The 27,511-nt window shown below is 48.3% G+C and overlaps 1 protein-coding gene across 3 annotated transcripts; it reads left to right on the plus strand.

Moving 5' to 3' along the window:
* The first annotated feature begins 1,690 nt into the window (after nucleotides 1–1,690).
* LOC311589036 (uncharacterized protein C14orf93 homolog) lies at nucleotides 1,691–27,273 on the plus strand. Of its 3 annotated transcripts, none has more exons than XM_084767300.1 (7): nucleotides 1,691–1,972; nucleotides 12,672–13,560; nucleotides 17,298–17,615; nucleotides 22,369–22,430; nucleotides 22,571–22,674; nucleotides 25,617–25,729; nucleotides 25,954–27,273. In XM_084767300.1, the coding sequence occupies exons 2-7, from the start codon at nucleotides 12,958–12,960 to the stop codon at nucleotides 26,377–26,379; spliced, it is 1,626 nt and encodes a 541-aa protein (XP_084623426.1). In that variant the 5' UTR covers nucleotides 1,691–1,972; nucleotides 12,672–12,957; the 3' UTR covers nucleotides 26,380–27,273. The 3 variants fall into 3 exon arrangements, with proteins under 3 accessions (XP_084623426.1, XP_084623427.1, XP_084623428.1); XM_084767301.1 differs by having other exon boundaries at nucleotides 1,691–1,882; XM_084767302.1 differs by lacking the exon at nucleotides 1,691–1,972 and adding an exon at nucleotides 4,434–4,649.
* Nucleotides 27,274–27,511: the final 238 nt, after the last annotated feature.

A 27,511-nucleotide genomic window follows, 5' to 3' on the forward strand; every position in this document is an offset into this window, starting at 1 on the left:
CAATTCTCCAGACACACATGATGACACGCCTGTGTGTGTGCTGCCCCGGTACTGTCACAGTCACTTACACTCTGCAAGAAGCTGTGTCAACATTGCTTGTACAAAGCTAGAAAGGTTTGGAGTCTCCTTTGAAACACAGCCAGGCCACAGACAGAGATGTAGGAATTGCTTCCAGAACAAGAGGGAAAATGAGACAGGAATATATATATATATATATATATATATATATATATATATATATATATATATATATATATATATATATATATATTGTTTGTTTTGTTTTCCAAGACAGAGTTTCTTTCTCTGTGTAGCACTAGCTATCCATGAACTCGTTCTGTAGATGCAGGCTGGCCTTGAACTCAGAGAGATCCACCTGGCTCTGTCTCCTGAGAACTGGGATTAAAGTGTGTACCACCACCGTCCACTGCTTCCTGTTTTCTTATATAAACTCATAGGTCAGGGGTTCGAGTGAGGAGGGAAAGCCAGGAAGTCCCAGGAAGACTTGAGAAGGGACATGGGTTTCAGATACTTAAAAAAAAGAAAAGAAAAGAAAAGAAAAAGGTTTAAATAAGTTTAGGGTTTTTTTTTTGTTGTTGTTGTTGTTGTTTTTTGTTTTTTCGAGACAGGGTTTCTCTGTGTAGCCTTGGCTGTCCTAGACTCGCTTTGTAGACCAGGCTGGCCTCGAACTCACAGCTATCCGCCTGCCTCTGCCTCCTCAGTGCTGGGATTAAAGGCGTGTGCCACCACGCCCGGCTCCAGTGCTGGGATTTTATGTTCTCCTCGGAGACAAAGATCAAGAGGATGCCAGGTGTGGTGGCCCACGCCTTTAATCCCAGCACTTGGGGAGAAGCAAGCAGATCTCTGTGAGTTCGAGGACAACCGGGTCTACAGAGTGAGTTTATGAACAGCCAGGACTACACAGGGAAACCCTGTCTTACAAAACCACCCCCACCCCCACAACAACAACAAAAGAACTCAGTGTCCAGTGGGGTTGATTGCTCAACTGGTGAAAGCCACCAAACCTGTGGACTTGCCTTTGATCCTTCAGAGCTTCGAGGTGGAGAAAATCAATTACTGCAAATTGTCCCATCACACTCAAGTTGCAGCACGCGAGCGCACCCCGCCCCATATATATGGAGTGTGTGTGTGTGTGTGTGTGTGTGTGTGTGTGTGTGTTGCGTGTGTGTTTTAGAATAAATAGGTGCAGTGAGACCAGTCTATGAGCTCTTAAAATCCAGGTTTAAGCAATGGTCTACGTGCAGGGAGTGCCAGGGAGACATTTTGTTTTCTTCAGAATGTGGTCTTAGCCTCATCAAAGGAACCTGGCTCAGGCTGTGCAAAAACAAGCCCGAAAGTGTCAGACTCAATGTAAGGCGCCTTGGCCTTTCACTTGGGCAACGTTACACGCGTAAATGTTCATGGAGAGGTGGGCTGCTAGGCAACACATGTGACCCAGAGACATTGCCCAGGGAAACCAAGGGTTGAGGCCCACACCCCAAAACCTGGCGCTCATTTCCAGTCTAGAAGGTCACAGGTACCGAGCTAGTTCGCCCAGTTTAGCAAAGTCAGAGGGCGCTCACTCATGGTGATGTTTTTTCTGGGCTTGGTTTTAAGAGGGGGAGGGCGGGGGGACGAGACGGGAAAGGTGAGCGGAGAGTGAGGAAGGGAAAGGCAGTGGGCAGAGCGTCCGGTCCGGGAGCCCGCGGCCCTCGGGGGCCCCCCGGGCGGACGCCTCGGGCGCGGCGCGTGTGCTCGCGGGCGGGGCGGCTCGCGGCCAATCCGGGCGGGCGTCCGGGAAGGGGCGGGGCTTACGAGCTCCGGCTCCGCGAGTCCTCCTTTTTTGCACACACACGAATACAAAGAGCCATACGACCTTCGGGTATCCTTTTTCCATTTTTTTTCCTCCTTCATCTTGTGTGTGTTTTCAAAATTTTTTTTGAAAATAATAGAGATCTGTGGCAGTGCTGGGGTGAGGAAACTTGCTAAGGGGAATTTGGTCTTTTCCCCATTTCTTTTTCTGTCTCTCTTTCTCTTTCTTTTTCCTGGTCAAGGTTTAAAAATATACCAAGCAAGTTGAGACGCAGGATGGTCGTGTGCAACTGTTTCCAGACAAATTTACAGAGAATTTTTTTTTTTCTTTTTGCTATCACATTTTAAGAACTGGTAAATTTTATGGTTGAGGGATTTAAATTTTAGTAGCTTGGGGAAGTATAGATTTGTTTTTAATCGGGCTAAAACGATAATGTAAATTTCTACCACAGGCAACAGAGAGATTTGAGGCATCCTCACAAAGCCTTCTGGCATGCCTTTTACACAACACTCCCTCAGAACCAAAACCAAGTGCGTGGATGTGGCAAGTGTGCAAGCCCAATAGATTAAATATACTGGGTTAATTTAATTGGGACACTCATTTCCCAGGAGAGGAAGGAAAGCCCTCTGACCGTGTGTCTTGCGCACACAATTTCATGAGGACATTTGTGTGTGCCGTGTGTGCGCTTTAAAGCATACCATTTCGTATGGATTTCTTGGGGTTTATTCTTTGTGTATATGTAAAGTGTGTGTATATGTGCCGTATCAGATTTTATTTTTCAAGTGTTTTCCTTTGGTTTTATGTGTGTAAAACAGAACTTAGTATGTAAATTTTACCCCTCTGTGTTCCCAAATGTGATCAAAACAGGATTTCATATGCAAAGTCAAGCTTAGAGGAAATCCTGCATTTAGCATATGTAAGAACTTTCATCCTATTGGAATTTACCTTATTTTCTGCTCCTCTTTTGATCAGATCAGTGAATAGTAATTGTCCCAAAGCAATTGGCAGGTGAGGGTCCGGATTTATTTGCTGTGTAGTCCAGAGCCTCCTTTTCTGACGCTTACGTGCTTTTGCTTTTTTATTATTGCTCGTTCTGAAATGTGTATATTTTGGCCTCTCTCGAGTGGTTTTGCGGGGAGGTGCTCAGAAGGGAATTTTCCGGCATTTTGACAAAAATGGTCTTTTATTGGTTGGGATTTGTTTGAAAAACTCCCCACCTGGGAAAGTGTGGGTGAAAATAGTCTTGTCCTGTTACTGAGCTGTTTGGGGTAGGGACAAGAGGAGGCAAACGCAAAACACGGGAGGGATAAGAAATACATTTTGCATTCTGGGAATGCAAAGCTGTCCCCGCGCCCTCCAATGTTTGGAAAAGAGAGTGTCCCGGGGAAGAGCCTCCCCGCCCCATAGGCGCTGTGTGGTGGGACAGTCTCTTTAGGGGGGGCTATACAGGGTCTACCCTATATACCCACCCGTATCCAGTCTGTATTGCCGACTGCGTGAAAACATTAGTATTCGCAGACAGAGATCACTTGTGTTGTAACCGGGAGGTTAAAGTGCAAGTTTTCACTACAACAAATCCTCTGTACTCCTTAGTTAAGTGTTGGGTAGAGACAGGTTTTAAAGACACCTAAACCACACCTGCAGTAAAATTTGTACCAGGTCTTAAATTTCATAAGGAAAATGGCCCTGCTTGGGGTTGCTAGAACTCTTTTTTATACTAAGTATATTTTTATTTCCCCCACAATGCAAGCCAGATTGCTGCACAGTAAGTACTGGCCCCAGTGTGGACCTTTGAGATTTAGATTTAGCGACCTTAATGACCACAGCAGTGCCAGTCATTTTTTATGTTACCCTTTCGAAGTCTCAGGCACCACGGCAGGCTGTCAACCAACACAACACGTAGCTCCTCAGAGAATGGGAAAGCACCCTTTTAAGAGAGTAGTTGTCAGCCAGCTTGGGGTACTCGGCTTTTAAAGTCTCGAAATCTAGGCTCATCGCCAAGGTCGTCGCCTTGAGTTTCTTTGTAAGAGAGAGGAATCCTTCCCATGGCTTGGCTTGGTTGGTTTGACAGTTGTTACCAAAGCAAAGCAAATCTATAGTGAGTTGATTATGCTGAGAATCCGAAAGCAAAAGGTGCAAACTGAACTAAGGAGGAACTGCTAGTTCGCAACTGCTATCTGAAAGATCTGTAACTAAGGCCGGCAGGAACCCCAAATCTGCTCAACCGAACGTATGAAACCACTTTGCGTCCTCTATGCTTTCTACAGTCGTGTACACGCAACTGTAGAGCACCAGCTAACAAAAGCGAGTAAACAGGGAAAACCAAAATGGCGCCTGGCGTCCTTGAAAAAGCCTCTGGGTCGCGCCTCTCCCCGAGGAGGCCCCTCCCGTCCCGCCTCGATGAGTGACTGGCAGCCGAAGCCAATAGCGTCGCTGGCCCTGCGCCCCTCAGGCTCAGTCGCCTATCAACGCCAGCCAGAGGGCAAGCGGGGCGGTGCCTCCACCCCGTGCGCGCGCTGCCGGGTACACGGGCGCCGCCTTCTCGCGCGGCTGCGGCACACGGGTGGGGCGGGCTTGCAAGGCATCGTGGGGTCCCGGGTGGGCTCGGGGTCTGCTCGGTGGGACGCGAGCTCCGGGGCACGCAGAACCCCGCTTGCAGCGTCGCTGCCGTAGACGGAGCACCGTCCCACTGGCCGCCGCCCATCTGGGTCACCTTTGGCTAATAATCAACATTGACTGAAGGAGCCGTGTGCACGTGATAAAAGCCCTGGGCGTTTGTTTTACATTCCCCCACCCCCACCCCGCTGCCAAATGCAGCAAGGTCATCTGTTACCAGGTATATTCTAGGAAAATGGGAAATTTAATCTTACTAAGTTGCACTTTAGTAAGTTAGTTTTTTTTTAAAAATGCCACATTTATTTGGAAACTCCTGCGATGATGGAGTTTGGTGGTGTTCGCCTGTAATTCTAGATCTTCAGAGGCTAACGCAGGAGTTTAAGGCCAGCCTGGTCTACATAGTTCCAGGCCTGTGAGGGCTAGAGAGTTTGCTCAGTGGTTGTAGGAATCCCTGGGTCGGGTCCCAGCACCCACATGGTAGCCCGTAGCCATGTGTATGTAACTCCAGTCCCACTGGAACCAGCGCCCACTTCTGACCTTGGGCAGCAGGCACTCCTGTGGTGCACTTACATGCATACAAGCAAATACTCATACTCATAAAAAGTAAATCTTTTTTTTTTTCCCCGAGACAGGGTTTCTCTGTGTAGCCTTGGCTGTTCTGGACTCACTTTGTAGACCAGGCTGGCCTTGAACTCACAGCGATTCTCCTGCCTCTGCCTCCCAAGTGCTGGAGTTAAAGGCGTGCAACACCATGCCCGGCTATAAAAAGTAAATCTTAAAACAAAAAAATTAATAGAATTACAGAACTCTGTCAGAAAAGTGGGCAGGGCATACACACACCCGGCTCCCAGGAGGAAAGGAGGGAGGCGGGTACAATGTTTGGGGTACAGGGAAGGCGTCCAGGAACCCGTTCTGCCCCGTGCCTGGGCAGATGTATTTTGTACCTGAGAATGAGGAGTTAGGTGTTTGCAGATCATTAGACTAGTTGCTTTTTTTTTCTTTTTCAAGACTGCTTCTTTGCTTAACTTTCGCTTTCCTGGAACTAGCTCTTCAGTACAGGCTGGCTTTGAACTCACAGAGATCCTGGGGTCTCTGCCTCTAGAGTGCTGGGATTAAAGGCTTGGGCCACTGCTGCCCAGCCTAGACTGGTCACTTAAAATATCGGGAGAGTGTACTTTATGGTAACTGCTCACTTGCTGTTGTGTGATAACTCCTTTCTTTCTTTCTTTTCTTTTTTTTTTTTTTTTAATATTTTTTTATTTAATTTTAATTAATGTTCGTTGGTATGGGAGTGTCAGATCTTGGAGTTACAGACAGTTGTGAGCTGCCATGTGGGTGCTGGGAATTGAACCCGGGTCCTTTGGAAGAGCAGGCAGTGCTCTTAACTGCTGAGCCATCTCTCCAGCCCCTATTTATTTTCTAAGACAGGGTTTCTCTCTGTAGCCTTGGCTGTCCTGGACTCTCTTTGTAAACCAGGCTGGCCTCAAACTCAAAGTGATCCACCTGCCTCTACCTCCCGAGATAACTCATTTCTGATAGAAACAGATCTTAAGAGGACCCTTTAACAAGTGAGCCATTTTGTTCCTTGAAATGGAGGAAACGGGGCTGACTAGCTTTAAACGACTATTTCCTCTTTATTTCCAAAAATGAAGTTTATGATAGGAATTGCCTATCACTTTTTAAGGAAGTCCATTTCCAGTCCTGACCCTAAGTGAGCCACAGGCCCACTGTGAGAACATATGTCTGGAGACTACCATAGCATACCCAGCCGTTAAACAGCCAGAAAACCTATTTTTCATAGTTTGGAGGTAAACTCAGCCATGCAGAAAATTCAAACTCAGAACGAGGGAAAGCAAGCAAAGGAGCTGCCAAGAATATGATGTATTTTGTCTGAACAGAAACACCTATGGCTTGAGAAGAAAGGAGTAGTAGTTCAGGTTATGGACCGCCTCTCCCTCAACTGCTACATTTAAAGATGAAGTTTTCTTTCTTTCGTGGTTTTTTTTTTTTTTTGCTTTGGTGTCGGTGATTATTGTTGCTGATGGTATCTTTGGTGTTTGTGTTTTGTTGTTGTTTTTTGAGACAGGGTTTCTCTGTGTAGCCTTGGCTGTCCTGAAACTTACTCTGTAGACCATGCTGGCCTCGAACTCACAGAAATCCTCCTGCCTCTGTCCCCCTGAGTGCTGGTGTGTGTGTGTGTGTGTGTGTGTGTGTGTGTGTTTTATTCTGTTCGGACTCCTTGCTTCTCCTTGAATGTATAGTGAAGGTAGATTTTGATCTTCTGATCCTTCTGCCTGCACCTGCAGGTTCTGGGGTGACTGGGGAGCAGTGATACCGCGAGGCTCAGTGTTGCACAGTGCTGGGGTAGGCGTGCTCTCTGCTAACTGAGCCATATGACCACCCACTGTGATTTGTTCTTGGTTTTGTGTTGGGGTTTTGCTATGCATTTCAGTCCAGCCTGAAACCTACTATGCTGAGGCTATTCCCTGACTAATAGTGGCCTCTCTGCCTCGACCTCTGGAGTGCTGGGATTATAGGCGTGAGTCACTGTGCCTGTCTGGGAAGTAGTTTCTAAATTAATTTCACATGTATTAGACTTAGACTACCAGGCACGATGGCAAATGCTTATGATCTCAATGTTGGAGAGATGGAGGAAGGGAGATGTGGCGTTCAAGTCAGCCCTCAATTACACAACAAGCTCAGTGTGAGCCTGGCCTGCATGGCATCTTCTTGTCTTATAAAAGAACAAAACAAATACAATTAGACCGTACTGAAATGACTCCTTTTCGTCAACATCATTTTGCCATTTGCCATTTATGTTGTTGACCCATTAATTTGGGGTTTGTTGTTTGGTTGGTTGTTGTAAGATTTATTATTATTTGGTTGGACTTGCTGGTACACAACCTGAATTCCAGCACTCAGGAGCCAAAGGCAGGCAGATCTCTGTGAGTTCAAGACCAGCCTGGTCTACATATTGAGTTCCAAGATAGCCCCCAGCTGCACAGAGAGGCCTTGCCCTCGCCCAAAAAGGAGATTTTTAAAAATGTATTTGTTTTTATTTTATGTGCATTAGTGTTTTGTCTGTATGAGGTTGTCAGATCTTGGAGTTACGGGTAGTTGTAAGCTGCCATGTGGGTGCTGGGAATCGAACCCTGGTCCTTTAAAAGAACAATCAGTGCTCTTAACTGCTGAGCCATCGCTTCAGCCATGAGATTTTATGTGTGATAATGCTTGCAAGAGTTGAAGTGCACCATGTCTCAATAGATTGGAAGAGGGCATCGGGGCCACTGGAACTGGAGTTAAGGATGGTGATGAGCCATCCAAGTGGGTGCTGGGAAATGAAACTTGATCCTCTCTCAGCCGGGTGGTGGTGGTGCACGCCTTTAATCCCAGCACTCGGGAGGCAGAGGCAGGTGGATCACTGTGAGTTCGAGGCCAGCCTGGTCTACAAAGTGAGTCTAGGACAGCCAAGGCTACACAGAGAAACCCTGTCTCAACACCCCCCCCCCCAAAGAAAGGAATTCATGTTGGGCATGGTGACAACATGCTTTTGATTCCAGGCTATGTAGATGTAGATAGTGAGACTCTGTCTCAAGAAGAACACTCAAAACATGCAAATTACAGTCAGACTTGGTGTCCATGGTAGGAATACAAGACTTAGTAATAACTGTAGTGCCGCCGCCCATCTGTGGAGCACTGACCCTGTGTCAGTATATATAGGTCTCTATAAGTATTTTGTTTTTGTTTTTTTGAGACAGTTTCTCTGTGTAGCCCTGGCTTTCCTGGACTCATTTTGTAGACCAGGCTGGCCTAGAACTCACAGACATCCCCCTGCCTCTGCTCCCAAGTGCTGGGAGTACAGACGTGTGCCATTGCACCTGACTCACAGATTCTTTCTTTTTCTCTTCTTTCTTTCTTTAAAATTTTTTTTTTGCTTTTATTTTATGTGCAGTGGTGCTTTGCCTGCTTGTAGGTCTGTGTGAGGGTGTCAGATTTCGGAGTTACAGTTGTGAGCTGCCATGTGGGTGCTGGGAATTGAACCCAGTTCCTTTGGAAGGGCAGTCAGTGCTCTTAACCACTGAGCCATCTCTCCAGCCCTCAGAGCTTGTTTCTTACACGATAGTTGGTGCCTGGCCTGTAATCCCAATACTTGGAAGGCTGACATAAACTGATTGCTGCAAATTCAAGGCCAGCCTGCACTCTGTAAGCAAATCCAGGACATTTAAGGTTACATAGCAAGACACTGTCTCAGAAACAAAACCATGCTTTTGAGGTGCCTCATTGCTTATTCACACTTGCTGTTTTTGCAGAGGACCCAGGTTTGATTTCCAGAACCCATGTGAAGCTCACAGCCTTCTGTGACCCCAGGTCCAGGGGATACAATGCTCTCCAAAGACACAGACCTACATGCAGGCAAAACACCCAGACACAGAGAAGAAAATAATAATAAAAAAAACCTAGAACTAATCTAAAGTGAGAGTTCTGATTTCAAAAAGCTCAAAATTCAATATATAGGATATTCTTTTCAATTATAATATTATGATAAATTAGAGTGTAAAATAGAAATGTATTTGTCAGGGAATTGTAAATAACACTTAAGACTTTGTCATTTACAGTGCTTCAGGCTGAAAGATTTTTCTATAATCAAACATCACTTATAAAATAACAATATTTAAGCCAGGTGTGGTTGCGCACACTTTTAATCCCAGCACTAGGAAAGCAGAGGCAGGTGGATGTCTGTGAGTTTAAGGGCAGCCCGGTCTACAAAGAAGTCTAGGACAGCTAGGGCTGTAACAGAGAAACCCTGCCTCAAAAAAACCCTAAAAAACAAAAGCAATATTAAAGTTCCTTGGAGTGTTCTCAGTGATTCAATACCTGCTAGCCCCCTAATCCTCTGTTCCTGTAGTAGTTTGTTTGTTTTTTCTTTCTTTCTTTCTTTTTTTTTTTCCAGACAGGGTTTCTCTTGTAGTCCTGGCTGTCCTGGACTCACTTTGTAGACCTAGCGAGCTCAGGAGGCAGAGGCAGGTAGATCTCTGTAAGATTGAGGCCAGCCTGGTCTACATAGTGAGACCTTGTCTCAAACTACTAATTAACAGGGTAGGAGCATAGTGGCAAATGCCTATAATCCCAGCATGTAGAAGGTGGAAGGCTAGCTTCTGTTACAATGTGAATTTTAAAAAAAATTATTTATTACATATACAGTGTTCTGCCTGTGTGCCAGAAGAGAGCATGAGATTTCATCATTGCAGATGGCTGTGAGCCACATGTGGTTGCTGGGAATTGAACTCAGGACCTCTGGAAGAACAGACAGTGCTTTTAACCTTTGAGCCATCTCTCCAGTCCCCAAAATAAGTTTTTAAAAAATGTACATTTGTGTTTTACTTGCACATATGTCTGTGTGAGGGTATTGGACCCCTTGACACTGGAGTTACAGACAGTTCTGTGCTACCACGTGTGTACAGGGAGTTGAACCCTGGCCCTCTGGACAAGAAGCTAGTGCTCCCACCACTGAACCATCTCTCCAGCCCTTCTCTTTTGTTTTGTTTTGAAGCAGGGTTTCTTTGTGTAGTCCGGGCTGTCCTGGAACTCACTTTGTAGACCAGGCTAGCAGGCTGGCCTCAAACTCAGAGATCCTCCTGCCTCTGCCTCACAAAGTGCTGGGATTAAAGGCGTGTGCCACCAGTGCTGTCGATCTTTGAAAACATTTCCTGTATTTTATTTTTTAATACGTATGGGTATTTTGCCTGCATATATGTTTGTATACCACATGTGTGCCTGGTGACCACAGAGGTCAGAAGAGGACATCAGATGCCTTGGGACTGGAGTTACAGCCCATTGTGGGCCACCTGTGGGTGCTAGGAACTGAACCCACCCCCTTAGTGTGGAGGAATTTTAATACAGCAACATGGCTACTCGGGCAAGGGGGTCACATCCGATGACCTAGCTCTGTGTGATCCGACTGAAATTTAGAAGACACCTCTAATTCCTCTGGCTGGAACACAGACATGCCTTTAGTACACACCTTTTGTTCCAAACAAAGACGTCTAACTGAGGGACAGATTTGACAGAATGGGTCAGAGATAGGATACACTCAACTCTCGCGAGAACAGGCAGGACAGAGACTGACAGCATCAGGATACACCCAACTCTCGCGAGAACGGGCAGAAACAAGACACTAAGCATCACAGAGAGTAGAGGGAAGGAGGTGAGTACAAAACGGGAACGCAGAGGAGTTCGTGCAGTCAGTGCAATTCTGTTGAGCTCAGTGCAGCAGGCAATTTGGTGCATTTTCAGTTCGTGGAGCTCAGAGGCAATTTTACCAAGCAGAGCAATTCAGTGAGAAGCTAAGAGAAGTCAGCTTGAATCAGTCAGTGTGGAGGGGCGCTTTGAGCCAGAACAGCTGAGTTGGACAGACAGCCAGAGCTCAGAACTGGGTGAGTTTATTCAGCAGTAGGTCTCCAAGGCTGGAAACATTCTAGGCCTAGGTTTGCAGATGGAGGCTGGAAACCGAAGCCTTCAAGGTCGAGGCTTGGAGAAGATTCGATTGTACAGAAGTTAGAAGTTCCCAGACCAGCCGGGCGTGGTGGCGCAGGCCTTTAACCCCAGCACTCGGGAGGCAGAGGCAGGCGGATCTCTGTTGAGTTCGAGGCCAGCCTGGTCTACAAAGTGAGTCCAGGACAGCCAAGGCTACACACAAACCCTGTCCCGAAAAACCAAAAAACAAAGAGAAAAAAAAAAAAGAAAGAAAGAAAAAAGAAGTTCCCAGGCCTCGGCCTAGGGATATTTAGATAGACATGACTTTGTACAGCTTGGTACGGCTCTTATCTCATCCCCTCATCTGAGGAAATAAAAACAACATTGACATCTTTGCATGAGCAGTTAGGTTTTTTTTGGTTGGTTGGTTGGTTGGTTGGTTTGGTTTGGTTTGGTTTTTCGAGACAGGGTTTCTCTGTGTAGCCTTAGTTGTCCTGGATTTGCTTTGTATACCAGGCTGGCCTCGAACTCACAGCGATCCGCCTGCCTCTGCCTCCTGAGTGCTGGGATTAGAGGTGTGCGCCACCACGCCCGGCTCATAGTGCTCTTAAAGGCAGTGCCACCTCTCCAGCGTCTTTCTTAGGAGCCTACTCTGAATGCACATGTATGAAAATTATAGAATGTAATAATAAATATTATGTCAACAAACCGTTTGGTATCAGCTTAAGGATATATATTAGACTGAAAATAGCAACAACCAGGTTCCTCTTTCTTCTTTGACCATAAAAAGGCACACAGCTTCCATGCACTTAATCTTCTCTGGACCTGGTTAATAGTTGTTTCCTAGTGTTGTATAGATGAGACAGTGTCAGAGCCAGGAGTGGTGTTGCACGCCTTTAATCCCAGCAACTCGAGAGGCAGAGGCAGGTGACTCAGCCAAGGCTCCAGTGAAACCTTGTCTTGAAAAACAAAACAAAACAAAAAGAAAAAAGAAAGGATGGCTTCAAAGCAGTAAGATGGGAGTACTGTTATCAGAGTAATGACAGGAACCAGAGAGAAAAGGAGGAAATAGATCTTCATTTTCTTCCTTCATCTTTCCTCGTGTCTGTTGCTGTTAAAATACCAGTATGGCCTAATAATGTTTCTTATTAGGCCTATAATTATTATTATGACAATATATTCTAATCTGTTAACAATCAGTCAAGGCACAGACACCTGTTGTATTTTAAAATAGCCTTAGTTAACCTGGGGCAGGGCTAAACTACTTCCCATAGTGAGGCAAGTATGGGATCCCTGCTCCAATTCCCTGCCATCTGCTTCTAATAAATGTCTATCAAGCTACCTCCCATCCACAATCCCAAATACTTGCTAATGTTCTCCATCTGGGCCAAATCCCCATCCATGCCGGCCATGTGCTTCTCCTCCACCTAACCCACGGCGGCCTTCCTTCTCCTCCTCCTCCTCTCTTCTCCAGATTCCCTCTGTCTCCCCCAGCCCGGGAAGCTTAGCCACACCTGTCCCATTTGCCCTGCCCAGATGTGATGGCCTTTTATTGGTTAGGCTCTAGGCAAGGTGCAAGGTGGGCAGAGAGCAGGCAGTAATCAGCATCACGCTACACCAGACCAACCTCGTACAGGTGTCCCCCTTCTGCTGCCTGGGCGGCAGTGGGCTTTGAGAGCAGCCTTGCTAAGGGTCCAAGAAGAACGCCTTGAGTCCTCTGAGGCCGTGAGCGTCGGGGTGACCTTTTGTTTCTGCTTTACTCTTTCAGGGAGGCCTCTGTGACACCAGTGTGCTGTGCGGTTAGGGAACACAGGACCTGCCGACGGAGGGAGAGCTGAGGAGAAGCAGCCATGGACTGTGTGTGTCTTCACCCGCTAGCCTTCTCTTCCACGAAACCCACACCCTGGAGCCGTAGCTCGTCTGCCCTCCTTCCATGAGAAGGAGAAGTGAGTCTCGAGGCCAGCGCTTACCTGGTGAAGGCCAGCCATCTGGAGCGCGCGTGAAGCTGTGGAGCGTCCTGCAGCGTGCGCACAGGTTACCTGCCCTCGCCAGCCATGGCCTTCAGTGCCACGATCCTCTTCTCCCCTCCCAGTGGCAGTGAAGCCAGGTGCTGCTGCTGTGCCTGTAAGAGCGAGACTAGCCAGGGCAGCTCGGGTTCTCAGGGCGGAAATCCCCCTGCCAGTACCCCGATCACAGTGACTGGACATGGCGTGGCGGTTCAAAGCTCCGAACAGCTCCTACATATCATCTACCAGCGGGTGGACAAGGCGGTGGGGCTGGCTGAGGCCGCTCTGGGTCTTGCACGGGCCAACAATGAGTTGTTAAAGCAGCTTCAGGAAGAAGTGGGTGAGCTACGGCAGGGCAAAGCGTGCACCACCGATGAGGATGGGGAGAGCCGGGCCCGCAGCCCACCACCCGAAGAGCCCGCGCTGCTCAAGGAGAGTCCCGGGGAAGCCGGCAAGACCCTGTCCGCCATGGAGGAGGAGTGTGACAGCGTGGGCAGCGGCGTGCAGGTGGTGATCGAGGAGCTGCGGCAGCTGGGGGCTGCCTCCACCGTGGGCCAGGGGCCCTTGGGTTTCTTCGCAGCACCCCAGAGAGACATGCGCCTCCCAGGATGCACTCTGGCTGCAGTAGAGGGAGCCCCGCTGCTCAACCCGGTGAGTAACACCCCGCGTGGTTGATCTATATGTATGTCTTCCTCTCATTCCCTCTTTAAACCATTCTTTTCAGTTGTGTCCGATAAAACAGAGAAGCGCACCATGTTTCCTCCACTTTCGGGGGTAGCCGGCACTCGTTTCCGGCCTGAGCCTTTTTGGCAGGAGGTTGGGTTTTGGTGCATGTGATGGCACAGTGCTTCCCGCCTTCTCATGGCATCGTTTCCCCGGCTGTCTGGCTGTCTGGGCTGCTCCACCACCTCCGCCTTCCGTGGTGAGAATGCCTGCCACGCACAGACGGCTTGTAACATTCATATTTTATCACGGCCATCACCTTCCCAAAAAGGGCTTGGGTACAGAGGTGGAAGTGAGGAGGGGCAAAGGTGGCGAGACAGGGCAAGATGATCCTAGAAGGCAGGTTTGGGGGCGTGGGGAGAAGTGGAAATGAGGGCCTTGAGGAAGGAGCATACAATAAAAGCTCTGTATGGGACGAGGAGCTTGTTTATTTGGTGATGGTGAGAGACCCGATCTCACTCTCTGGCCCAAGTTGGCCTGGAGCAGCAGTAGCTGCTGCTGCCTCAAACCTGAGTGCTGCATTACAGGTGTAAACCACCGTACCTGCTTTCTCAAGAGAATCTCTCTGGTGAAAGATAAAGTGAGAGGCAGGGAGTTGAAGAAAGGAAATAAAGTGTGAGCAGAATACTGGGCACGGCGGCACATGCCTTTAATTGCTTTGAAGCTTGGTTTATTTATTTTCTTTTTTCTTTCTTTCTCTCCCCCCCCCCCACAGGGTTTCTCTGTGTAGCCTTGGCTGTCCTAGACTTGCTTTGTAGGCTGGCCTCGAACTCACAGCGATCCGCCTGCCTTTTTTTTTTCTTTCTTTCTTTTATTATTATTATTTTGGGTTTTTCAAGACAGGGTTTCTCTATGTAATAGCCCTGATTTTCTGGAACTCACTCTGTAGACCAGGCTGGCCTGGAACTCGGAGATCTGCCTACCTCTGTACCTCTTCCTCCTAAGTGCTGGGATTAAAGGCATGTCCCACCACTACCCAGCTAATAAATCAACCTTAAAAAAAAAAATAGGGGAGAGGAAACTGGAGCGGTGGCTCAGTGGTTAAGTGTGCTCACTGCTCTTCCGAAGGACCTGGGTTTGGTTCCCAGCACCCATGTCGATGGCTCACAGCAGCCAGCTGTAAGGTGACCTGATGCCTCTGGCCTCCTTGGACCTGCACTCACATGTTCATATTCACACACAGACATACACATAGTTTAAAAATCTCTGTTTTAGAAAGGCAGGGGCAGAGGGCAGAGGAGGAGGGGAATTGAGCATATTCTGGTCAGGAAAAGACATAAAAGTATATAATTAAAAAACCCAAATATTTCACTGCTCAAGGGTCATATGAAGAGGAAAAGCCTGGCTAGATAGGATAAGAACTGCAGAAAGGCATTCTGGGAAGAAAGGAGATGGAAGCAGGGCCGGTCACAGAGTCAGTGGGAGGAACAGATTTACCTGCAGCTCTCCCCTCCCCTCTGTCTGCCCAGTCTCCTCCCTCCTCACTCCAAGCCGGTGGGTGAGAGGGCGAGAGGGCGGGACCTCCCAGCCCATCTGCTGACTGTGAGGAGCGGACATGGGACATGTAGACCTCCTCCCTGGATGCTAGCCTGTCCCGGCAGTTGGCTGTTGCTCTCCTGAAGGCTTAGCTTTGTAGTAACGGTCACTGTTCCTCACCCTCTGCCCGGCCTGGGCCTGAGAGACGGGAAACAGGAGGATACATACCCAGGCTAGGCGGTGTTCTCTGCCCCTTTCAGGCAGGGGAGGCTTCCAAGCTGACAGGATGGAATTAGCTTTTAGAGTTCACAGCACGGAACACAAGCTCACAGGTCTATAGATCACGGCTGCCTCCCCCGCTTCTTTCTGTGTGTGTGTGGTTTCCTCCGCCTCCACTGTTCGGTTTTCTCGGCTGTGGAAACCCCCACTCCTCTCCTTCTCCCTCACCACGGCCCTCCCTCCTTTCCTTGCCCTGTGTGCCCTTGACGCACAGGCAGTCAACTGGGTGTTAGAGCCGAGACTGTGGGATGTGGCTGGCTCAGACTGGCTGCTCCAAAGGACTAGGTTATGTGCCCACGGTGTCTGTGATAGCCTCTCTAGGTGCTCTCGGCTTTGCATTTCCCTGATGGGTTCTCATGTTTTCTTCTCACTTCCTCTTTTTTTGTTTTGTTTTGTTTGTTACTGTTACTTGTCTTGTTTCCTGCCCTGCTTGGTTCCCCTTATTTTGTTATCACTTTTCTCCCCTGCTACCTTTCCGACAGAGCATTTACCTAGGTACATTTCTTTCTTTTCTTTTTTTGGTTTTTTTTGAGACAGAGTTTCTCTATGTAGTCCTGGCTGTCCTGGACTCACTTTGTAGTCCAGGCTGGCCTCGAACTCACAGGGATCTGCCTGCCTCTGCCTCCAGAGTGCTAGGATTAAATTAAAAGCATGTGCCACCCCCGCCTGGTGATACATATCTTTTTTTGTTTTGTTTTTTTTTTTTTTGGTTTTTTTTTCGAGACAGGGTTTCTCTGTGTAGCCTTGGTCATCCTGGACTCACTTTGTAGATCAGGCTGGCCTCGAACTCACAGCAATCCGCCTGCCTCTGCCTCCCGAGTGCTGGGATTAAAGGCGCGCGCCACCACGCCCGGCGATACATATCTTTTTTTAAAAAATATTTTTATTGAATTTTAATTTATGTGCATTGGTGTGAGGGTGTCAGATCTTGGAGTTACAGACACTTGTGAGCTGCCATGCAGGTGCTGGGAATTGAACCTGGGACCTTTGGAAGAGCAGACAGTGCTCTTAACCACTGAGCCAACTCTCCAGCCCTGGTGATACGTATCTTATACTCAAGAATATACACCATAAAAGCCTGGTGTGGTGGCACACGCATGTACTCCCAGTGTTCTGCGAGGCAGAGGCAGTCAGATCTCTGTGAGTTCGAGGCCAGCCTGGCCTATAAAGTGAGTCCAGGACAGCCAGGGCTGCACAGGGAAACCCTGTCTCAAAAAAAAAAAATAAATAAATAACAAAAACAAAAAACAAAAAACCTGTAACTAACTGTTCACCTAGAAGGTCAAAGCATGCCCTGTTTGTATAAGCTGTTTTATGATAACAGCCCAGCACTACAGGTCCTGTTCACATAAGAACAATTTCCCTGGGGCTGGAGAAATGACTCAGTGGCTAAGAGCACTGGCTGTTCATCCAGAGGACCCAGGTTCAATTCCCAGCAACCACATGGTGACTCATGTTCCCGAAGATTCCACACCATCTTCTGGCCCCCACAAGCATGTGATGCATGGACATACATGCATGAAAAACACACATACACATTGAGGGGGGGAGGGGAGAGAATGATTTGCCTGATGTTCCCATAGACTCCCTGAGGAGCAAGCTATTGACATGAAGTGCTGACCTGGCCTCCTCCTCCTACTTTGTTAGCTGATCTTGGCCAAGATGGAGGCAACCAGCTGCTCCTCTGCCTGGCTGGTGATAGACTGCTCTTCTTCTTTTTTTTTTTAATATTTTATTTAATTTTAATTTATGTGCGTTGGTGTGTGGGTGTCAAATTTTGGAGTTACAGACAGTTGTGAGCTCCCATGTGGGTGCTGGGAATTGAACCTGGGTCCTTTGGAAGAACAGGCACTGTTCTTAACCACTGAGCCATTTCTCCAGCCCCTAAACTGCTCTTCTTATGCTTTCAGATGGCGGATGATTACGTGGCCTCTGAGGGTGCAATACAGCGAGTATTGGTCCCTGCCTATGCCAAACAGCTTTCGCCAGCCACACAACTGGCTATCCAGAGGGCATCCTCAGAGACAGGACCAGAAAATGGAACCAAGCTGCCAGCATCCCGCCCAGAGGACATGCTTGGTCCCACAGCGCTGGACGGCGCCTTAGAAGAACCAGGCCCAGGGGCCGCTGGGGAATCGAGCCGTGCTCTGGGGTTTATCAGCTCCCCGTGCAGGATCCGGGGGACTGGACAGAAAAACTCCAGGCGCAAGAGAGATCTGGTGCTCTCTGTAAGTGAACTCAGTTTCAATCAAAAAAAAATTTTTTTTCCTTCAGATTGAAGAGGAAAATAGAGTGGGTTGACTTCAAGCCTCCACATAGAACGAATAGAGTCCTAAATCTAATTGGAATGGGAAGGATAAAGGTCCTGAGTTCAATTCCCAGGAACCACATGGTGGCTCACAATCATCTATAATGAGATCTAGTGCCCTCTTCTGGCCTGCAGATGTACATGCAGGCAGAGCACTGTATACAGAGGGCGGGGGGGGGGGGGGGGGGGGAGGGGAAAGGAGGGGAGAGGAGAGGCATTATTCCATAACCTTGAGCATGGCAAAGCCTTTAATTTTTTGTTTGTTTATTTATTTATTTATTTATTTATTTATTTATTTTGAGACGGTTTCTCTGTGTAGCCCTGGCTGTCCTGGACTCACTTTGTAGACCAAGCTGGCCTGGAACTCACATCGATCTGCCTGCCTCTGCCTCCCGAGTGCTGGGATTAAAGGTGTGCACCACCACGCCCGGCTGGCAAAGCCTTTTCGTTGCCTCACCTTTAAAGAGAAGAGATTATATATCTCAGTGTTCCTGATGGGAGACTATGTAAGGACTGAGCAGACTGATCACCAAAGGGTCAAGTTTTAACCAACGTGCAGGCTAAGCATCTCGGAGCATCCTGGGTGGGAAAGCTAGACTGTCCTGACGTAGTTTCGCAACCACAGAGGTATGGGGCCACCAGGCATAGTGCAGACTGCCCCGTCACAGAGCTCTGAGAATCCTGTCGATCTGAGAGCTCATGGCAGGCGGAACAGGACTGGCTAGGAGGACTGCCTGGCATTTTCTTGGAGAAGATGCGAGCCCTTGGGGACACTTTGCTGAGCTGAGAGCCCCCAGCGTGGCAGCCAACTGGAACCCGAAGAACTTGTAGAGCAGTGGTTCTCAGCCAGGGGTAACTGCCTTCTGGGGGCTTTTCGGACTGTCGCTGGTGTGTGGGAAGAGGGAGAACGGTGCTTACATGCAGTAAGGAGAAGCCAGGCACTCTACTGACCGTCCCACAATGGCATTCCGCTCAGCCTGTCAGTGGTACAGAGGTTGAGAGATTTTCTTCTGGATGAGTGTAGCCTCTTGGATCAACTCTGAGCTCAAGGGCTTTGTGAGGGATTTTTGTTTTGTTTTGTTTTTTGAAACCAGGGTCTCATGAAACTCAGAGCAGCTTCAAAGTCACTACATAGTCGAGGCTGACTTTGAACTCCTGACCCTCTGGCTTTTGCCTCACAAGTGCTGGCTGGAATTATAAGCATATACACACTGTCATACCCAGTTTACTATGAAATTACTTATTTTTATCTATTTAGAAGCAGTTGGAGCTTATTGTAGAGGAATGCTAGTTCTGAACATGGCTGTTCTGGCCAAAGACCTTCTAGGTCTGTGTGATCTGGCTGGAATACAAGTGCACTTTTAATCCAGGAGACAGAAGCAAACAGATCTGAGTTCAAGGCCAGCCTGGTATAGAGCAAGAATCAGGTTTAAAAAAAAAAAAAAAAAAAAGCTTAGGTCCAGGCGTGGTGGTGCATGCCATTAATCCCAAACAAAGGTAAAGTTAGTTTGTAGAAGGAAGCACCCATGTTTGAAAGTGATGTCTAATTGAGTGTCAAAAAAGGTGACTGAATCAGAGATTTGACAGAGTAGGACACACCCAACTCTCATGAGGAGAGGGAAAAAGAGAAGCTACTCAAGAGGCAGTTTTACCAGGACAGTAATAGAGAGATGGTTTGCAGGGAGAACTCAGGTGAAGATGGATCAAGCCCGAAATGAGAAGAAGCCAGAAGATTAGAGCAGATTGCTGAGTTAGTGTGAGGCCAAGGAGAGCAATTTTGGCTGAGAGAAAAGCCAGATTATACGTCAGCTGGGAGAAGAATTTGAGCCAGAACAGCTGTGCTGAAAGAGCCAGCCCAGAGCTCAGAAAGAACAAGTAAGGGTGAACTTATTAAGCTGTAAGTCTCAGAGGCTGAAAACATTCTAGGCCTAGGTTAGATTGTATGGAGGCTAGAAGCTTCCAGGACTAGGCCTAGGTTAGCAGAAGGAGCTAGTAACCCTCCCAGACAACAACTAAGCCAGGAGAATAAAAATTACTTTTACAGTTTATTAAATATTAGTTAATTAATGAGATAAGGGTGCTGAGACTATAGGCATGCCACCGTGCCCAACTCCCTCCAGCCTTTACAGCATTACAAAAATTTTTCACTTTTTAGTGTACATGCATACGTGCACATATATGTGTCCCTTGGAGCCACAATGTGAGGTAGTTCGGAGCCACCTGACATCCCACCTGGATGCTGGGAACTGAACTTGGGTCTTCTGGAAGATCACCAAACCTTTTAATTCAGATTTTAAGCACTAGTGTTAAGAGAAAGGAAGGAACTCAGGAAAAAAGACTCGCCTGGGAAATCCCTGTAATCCCAGCGCTTGAAAACCCAAGGCAGGAGAATATGGAGGCTGAAGCTAGCCTAGGCTACAAAGTAAGTTGTGAGGCTAGCCCTCGCAATACAGCAAGACTGTTTCCAGACTTGCAAGGAAAGGGTGGTTACAGGGTCGCAGTGTGCCAGTCTTTAGGTCTGGAAGAAGCCCAAGGCTCCTCTCTGATCTGCTGGGACCAGACCAGGACGATTATGTCTCTGGAACGGTGCAGATGCTAGCCACCCTTGGGGAAGTGCTTTTATTTTTAGCTCACTCAGGAGGTAGCTGAGCCAGCAGCCTTCACTATCTCAACACCCACTGTCTCCAGTATTTTCCCTCTGCACTTCAAGCCCGGTTTGATTTTTTTTTTTTTTTCCTGTCACCTGGTCTCTTCCAAGCCACTTGGAAGACAGGTAACTGCTTCTCCTCTTTTGAGAATTCACACTTTTTATGAAAATGTTCCCTTGTTCCTTTGTGATTGCTTACATTTGGACTTTAGTTTCTTGGCTTTTTTGTTTTGTTTTGTTTTCTTTTAAAAATGTTATTTATTATGTATACAGTGCTCTGCCTGCAGGCCAGAGGAAGGCATCAGACCACATTATAGATAGTTGTGAGCCACCATGTGGTTGCTGGCACTTGAACTCAGAACCTCTGGCAGAGCAGTCAGTGCTCTTAAGACCTCTGAGCCATCTCTCCAGCCTATTGTTTGTTTTAAAATGAGTCAAAAACAGCCAAAGCTACACAGAGCAACCCTATCTTGAAAAACAACAGAAAGAAAGAAAGGAAGGAAGGAAAAAAGGAAGGGAGGGAAGAAGGAGGAAAGAAAGAAAGAAAATAAATAGATGGCTGGAGAGAGGTTTCTGACTTAAGAATGCTTATAAAGCCGGGCATGGTGGCGCACACCTTTAATCCCAGGACTCAGGAGGCAGAGGCAGGCGGATATCTGTGAGTTCATGGCCAGCCTGGTCTACAAAGTGAGTCCAGGACAGCCAAGGCTAGAAAGAGAAACCTTGTTTGGAAAAAAAAGCCTAAACAAAAAAAACCCCCAAAGCTTTGCCGGGCTTGGTGGCACACACCTTTAATCCCAGCACTTGGGAGGCAGAGGCAGGTGGATCACTGAGTTTTCAGACCAGCCTGGTCTATAGAGCAAGTCTAGGACAGCCAGGACTAAGAGAGAAACCCTGTCAGGAAAAACAAAACAAAGAGTGCTTCTCACATGGCTCACTGTCATCTCTAATGCCAGTCAAGGAGATCTGTTGCCTCTTCTGACCTTGGTGGGCTCCTGCACACACATGGTGCAAACACTTATGCTCAGGCACATGCACTAGTGTATGCAATTAAGTAAATTCCTAATTTTTTTTTTTTTAAGGAGGAAGATAGGAGCCAGGTGTAGTAGTGCTGACCTTTAATCCCAGCACACAGGAGGCAGAGGTAGGAGGAGCTCTGTGAGTTCGAGGCCAGCCTGGTCTACAAAGTGAGTCTAGGAGAGCCAGGGCTACACAGAGAGACCCTGTCTCGAGGAGAAAAAAAAATGTAAAAGAAGGAAAATAGATAGATATGAGCAAAACTGAGAGCGGCTCCATGCCGTGAGGGGACAGCGGCTCGATGCCATTAGGGGACAGCGGCTCGATGCTGTGAGGGGACAGTGGCTCGATGCTGTGAGGGGACAGCGGCTCGATGCTGTGAGGGGACAGCGGCTCGATGCCGTGAGGGGACAGTGGCTCGATGCCGTGAGGGGACAGTGGCTCGATGCCGTGAGGGGACAGTGGCTCGATGCCGTGAGGGGACAGCGGCTCGATGCTGTGAGGGGACAGCGGCTCGATGCTGTGAGGGGACAGTGGCTCGATGCCGTGAGGGGACAGTGGCTCGATGCTGTGAGGGGACAGTGGCTCGATGCTGCTGTCTCCAGGGCACTTTCCAGTTTCCATTTCTGTTGTTTTAGATTTGTGTTTTTTGAGTCTCAAGTGTGTACTTCTCATACCTTGGATAATTTTTCATTTTCTTTCCAGGCTGTCCTAAAACTTGTTCTGTAGCCAGGTGTGGTGGTGCACACCTTTAATCCCAGCACTTGGGAGGCAGAGGCCAGCCTGGTCTACAAAGTGAGTCCAGGACAGCCAAGGCTACACACAGAAACCCTATCTCCAAAAACAAAAACAAAACAAAGCAAAAAAAAACAACCAAAAAAAGATGCCTAGAAGGTAGAAGTGATTTGGACAGAGAACCCACATACGCCGGGACAATGCTTTTTACCCTGGGAACCAGAGGAAAGTTTTCCTGTCTACTCCTGGCCTGATTCTTTTTTCCCTCCCCTAGAAACTGGTCCACAATGTGCATAACCACATCACCAACGACAAGAGATTCAATGGGTCTGAAAGGTACGGGCTCTCGAGGGAAGAGGCACACAGGAGTGGGAAGTGGGGATGCGGCTGGTCTCAGAGGCAGTTCACTCTCGGTGTGTCTGTCTCCTCTGGCTCTTCACTGGTTGTCTGCCTTACTTTTCCCTCCTCTGCGACAGCATCAAGTCCTCCTGGAACATCTCAGTAGTGAAGTTCCTTTTGGAAAAGCTCAAGCAGGAGCTGATGGCCAGTCCCCACAACTACACGGATAAGGAACTGAAAGGTGAGGACACCGGCTTCTCTCCGCTTGCCTCTTCTGTTCCCCTGTTCTCGGCTGGGAGAGAGGGGCATGGCGATGACTTAGATGGTATTGAAATAGCAAGGACAGCTAGATATGGTACCTCACACCTGTGATCCCACGGCTGGAGGATAGCTGGGCTTCCAACACTCAGGGAGGCAGAGGCAGGTGGATCTCTGTGAGTTTGAGGCCAACCTGGTCTACAAAGCGAGTCCAGGACAGCCAAGACTACACAGAGAAACCCTGTCTCAAAAAACAAAAATAAATAAATAAATATGTATTTATTTTATGTTTGTGTGAATATGTGTGCCTGAGTGTGTGCATGTGTACCACTTGTGTGCCTGTGTGTACCTGAGTTTGTGCAGGTGTACCACTTGTGTGCATGTGAGTGCCTGAGTGTGTGCATATGTGCCACTTGTGTGCATGTGTGTGCCTGAGTGTGTGCAGGTGTACCACTTGTGTGCCTGAGTGTGTGCATGTGTACCACTTGTGTGCATGTGTGTGCATGTGTACCACTTGTGTGCATGTGTGTGCCTGAGTATATGCGTGTATACCACTTGTGTGCATGTGTGTGCCTGAGTGTGTGCATGTGTACCACTTGTGTGCATGTGTGTGAATGAGTACCACTGTGTGCATGTGTACCACTGTGTGTATGTGAGTGCCTGAGTGTGTGCATGTGTGCCACTGTGTGCATGTGTGCCACTTGTGTGCATGTGTATGCCTGAGTGTGTGCATGTGTACCACTGTGTGCATGTGTGTACCTGAGTGTGTGCAGGTGTGCCACTTGTGTGCATGTGTACCACTGTGTGCATGTGAGTGCCTGAGTGTGTACATGTGTGCCACTGTGTGCATGTGTGTGCCTGAGTGTATTGCATGTGTGCCACTGTGTGCATGTGTGTGCCTGAGTGTGTGCATGTGTGCCACTGTGTGCATGTGTGTGCCTGAGTGTGTGCAGGTGTGCCACTTGTGTGCATGTGTGTGAATGAGTACCACTGTATGCATGTGTACCACTGTGTGCATGTGAGTGCCTGAGTTTGTGCATGTGTACCACTGTGTGCATGTGTGCCACTTGTGTGCATGTGTGTGCCTGAGTGTATGCATGTGTACCACTGTGTGCATGTGTGTGAATGAGTACCACTGTGTGCATGTGTGCCACTTGTGTGCATGTGTGTGCCTGAGTGTATCCATGTGTGCCACTGTGTGCATGTGTGTGAATGAGTACCACTGTGTGCATGTGTGCCACTTGTGTGCATGTGTGTGCCTGAGTGTATGCATGTGTGCCACTTGTGTGCATGTGTGTGCCTGAGTGTGTGCATGTGTACCACTGTGTGCATGTGTGTGAATGAATACCACTATGTGCATGTGTACCACTTGTGTGCATGTGTGTGCCTGAGTGTATGCATGTGTGCCACTGTGTGCATGTGTGTGAATGAGTACCACTGTGTGCATGTGTGCCACTTGTGTGCATGTGTGTGCCTGAGTGTGTGCATGTGTACCACTGTGTGCATGTGTGTGAATGAGTACCACTGTGTGCATGTGTGCCACTTGTGTGCATGTGTGTGCCTGAGTGTATGCATGTGTGCCACTTGTGTGCATGTGTGTGCCTGAGTGTGTGCATGTGAGTGCCTGAGTGTGTGCATGTGTACCACTGTGTGCATGTGTGTGAATGAGTATCACTGTGTGCATGTGTGCCACTTGTGTGCATGTGTGTGCCTGAGTGTGTGCATGTGTACCACTGTGTGCATGTGTACCACTGTGTGCATGTGTGTGCCTGAGTGTGTGCATGTGTACCACTGTGTGCATGTGTGTGCCTGAGTGTATGCATGTGTACCACTGTGTGCATGTGTGTGCCTGAGTGTGTGCATGTGTACCACTGTGTGCATGTGTGTGAATGAGTACCACTGGGTGCATGTGTGCCACTTGTGTGCATGTGTGTGCCTGAGTGTGTGCATGTGTACCACTGTGTGCATGTGTGTGCCTGAGTGTATTGCATGTGTGCCACTTGTGTCCATGAGCCTGTTGAGGTCAGAAGGCGGCGTTGGATCCCCAGAAGTACAAGTGGTTGTGATCTGTCATGTGGATGCTGGGACATTAAATCCAGTCCTCTGGAAGCCCAGCCAGTTCTCTTAATGCTGAGCCACGTCTCCAGCCCCAGTTATTTATAAAGCATCCCACATTTATCCATTTAGTGCACGTATTGTGCATGCACACAGATGCCTATGTGGAAGCCTAGTCCACAGTATGCAAGTAGAGCTCAGGACAGTTTGTGGCAGTTCTGTCCAGAGATTGAACTCCCGTCATCAGACGTGCCACCTTTACCCCATAAGCCATCTTGCCAACCAGAAGCCAGCTCCTTTATCCCTTTGTCCCTGAATACTGTGTCTTGGGGCCAGAGAGATGGCTCAGTGGTTAAGATTACTGATTGTTCTAACAAGAGACCTGGGTTCAACTCCCATCACCTCCATGGCAGCCCACACTCCACTTCCAGGCGGTCTGATGCCCTCTCTGGTTTTTGAGGGCACTGTGTGGATGTGGTGCACAGACATACATGCAGGCAAGACACTCAGACACACAAGATTAAAACAAACTCCCACGTGTCCTACGTTTTCTACTTTTCTTACTCTCCTGTCACTAATACCTATTACTGAGCTGCTATGGCAGCTGCTGAAAAAAGTACTGAGAACTATGCTATGGGTAGTGTAGCCGTGGTAGGTCTGATTGCACAGGCAAGCAGCGGAGCTATCTCTGCCCTGAGCGAATCTGGGCGGAGTTAGTTATAGAGTTGAAGGTGAGCAAAGGGCACGAAATCTGAGAGGGCTGTTCCGGAGAGCCCAGCCTGCCGGATGGTGGCTCTAACCTTCCCCTCAGCAAGCGGTGTGGGGGCTGGGGACCCTAGCTCTAGAAGAGCCTGCTTACCTCTTTCCTAGGAGCCTGTGTGGCCTACTTCCTTACCAAGAGGCGAGAGTACCGCAACTCTCTCAACCCTTTCAAAGGCCTAAAGGAAAAAGAGGAGAAGAAACTTCGAAGTCGCCGATACCGGGTAGGTCTCTAGGCCTTCCTTTCGGGGTCTAAAACCCTAGCAAATAAACTGTAAAAGCAAGGGTACAGCATCTGAGCATCGGGTTGGCAGACGGGACGGGAGACAGGCGGAGGGTGAGCCGAGCTGACTCTGAGGTCCGACTCCAGGACTGGGTTCCGGGAGGCGTCCTTCTTACAGACCCGTACCGTTCCTCATCCTGGTCTCTGCCCTTGGTCCTGCCATAGCTTTTCGCCAACCGGTCCAGTATCATGAGGCATTTCGGACCCGAGGACCAACAGCTGTGGAAGGACGTGACGGAAGAGCTGATGTCAGACGAGGAAGACAGCCTTAACGAGCCAGGCGTGTGGGTGGCCCGCTCACCCCGATTCCGCGCCCAGCGCCTCACGGAGCTCTGCTACCACCTGGACGCTAACTCCAAGCACGGCACCAAAGCCAACCGTGTGTACGGGCCTCCCTCAGACAGACTGCCTTCTGTGGAGGCCCAGCTCCTCCCACCCGAACTTTACAATCCCAATTTCCAAGAAGAGGAAGGAGGAGGAAATGAGAAAGGACCTGTCTCTCCATCCTTTGACCAGCCCCACAAGACATCCTGTCCTGACTTGAACTCATTCATTGAAATCAAGGTGGAAAAGGACGAATACAGCCTATAACAAGGAGGCAAGCCCTCGCTCCCATCGCTCCCCACATCCTGGAAATGGGTGGCTCGGAATAACGCAGTGTGAAAGAGCAAGTCTGCTTCCCTTAACATAGTTTCTGCTTGAAGTGGAAGCTGCAGACTCTCAGCAATTTACTACGTAGAAGGCGGGGAGCGGTTTCCCCCACTGAAGTGGTAAGCCAGAAAATGCTTCTTCCTAAGCATGAGCAGTGCCTCAGAGGAGCCTGGGATGAAAAAGGGGATGGGTCAAAGAAACATGAGGCCTTGGTACCTGTCCCCGGCTCTGACTTTGTTTGCCCCCACAGCTCAGGAGAAATACTGTTGGTCTGTGCTGCAGTAAAAGCACAGCAGACCGGCCCTGCATAATACTGCCCCCTGGTGGGAAGTTTGTCACGGGCTTTCTCTTCTGAGCAGCGGGGATCACGGGCTTACCACTATTTGGAATTAGGGTCTAGACATGATAGTCATTGTTTGGATTTTTTAAATGATAGTTATTATTGTTGGATTATATGAGAAAAATTTATTATTCCTATAATTCATGTGAGGGAACTAAAGCATAAACATTTTTCATGCTGCTGGGCTTAGTGACTTGTATTTAGAATCCCAGCATTTAGGAGTTGAAATTGGAGGACTGCTGTGGTTCCAAGGCCAGCTTGGGCTACATAGTGAGTTTCTGGATAGCCTGGGTTAGAAAGTGAAACTCTGTCTCAAAAAAAGAAAAAAGAAAAAAAAGGAAAAAGAAAGAAAGCCGGGCTTGGTGGCGCATGCCTTTAATTTCAGCATTCAGGAGGCAGAGGCAGGAGGATTTCAATGAGTTCCCTCACAGCCTGTTCTACCTAGCAAGACCTGTCTCAAGAAAACAACAATAAAAGAGAAAACAAACAAAAAACACTTCTATGTCTTACTGACAGCTTCTCCTCCAATCTGGTGCCCAACAACACAGCTTTGTACCTATTTCTTAGTCCTGTCAGCCAGCTGTATTTTGAGGAAGGTGCACATGTGTGCATGCGTTCGTGTGTGTGTGTGTGTGTGTGTGTGTGTGTGTGTACATACATTCCAAATGGGTTAAGAAGTAAAATGGCTTTAAACTCACTTTGTCATGCAACAAATGTTAAAACCGAGCGTGA

Source organism: Acomys minous (genome assembly GCF_964271855.1).
Source record: "Acomys minous genome assembly, chromosome: 18".
Lineage (NCBI taxonomy): Eukaryota > Metazoa > Chordata > Mammalia > Rodentia > Muridae > Acomys > Acomys minous.

Coding starts and splice junctions, on each gene's coding strand:
- LOC311589036 (XM_084767300.1), top strand. CDS start 12,958: ATGGCCTTCAGTGCCACGATCCTCTTCTCCCCTCCCAGTGGCAGTGAA. Junction 13,561..17,297: donor GAGCCCCGCTGCTCAACCCG/GTGAGTAACACC, acceptor TTATGCTTTCAG/ATGGCGGATGATTACGTGGC. Junction 17,616..22,368: donor AGAGAGATCTGGTGCTCTCT/GTAAGTGAACTC, acceptor TCCCTCCCCTAG/AAACTGGTCCACAATGTGCA.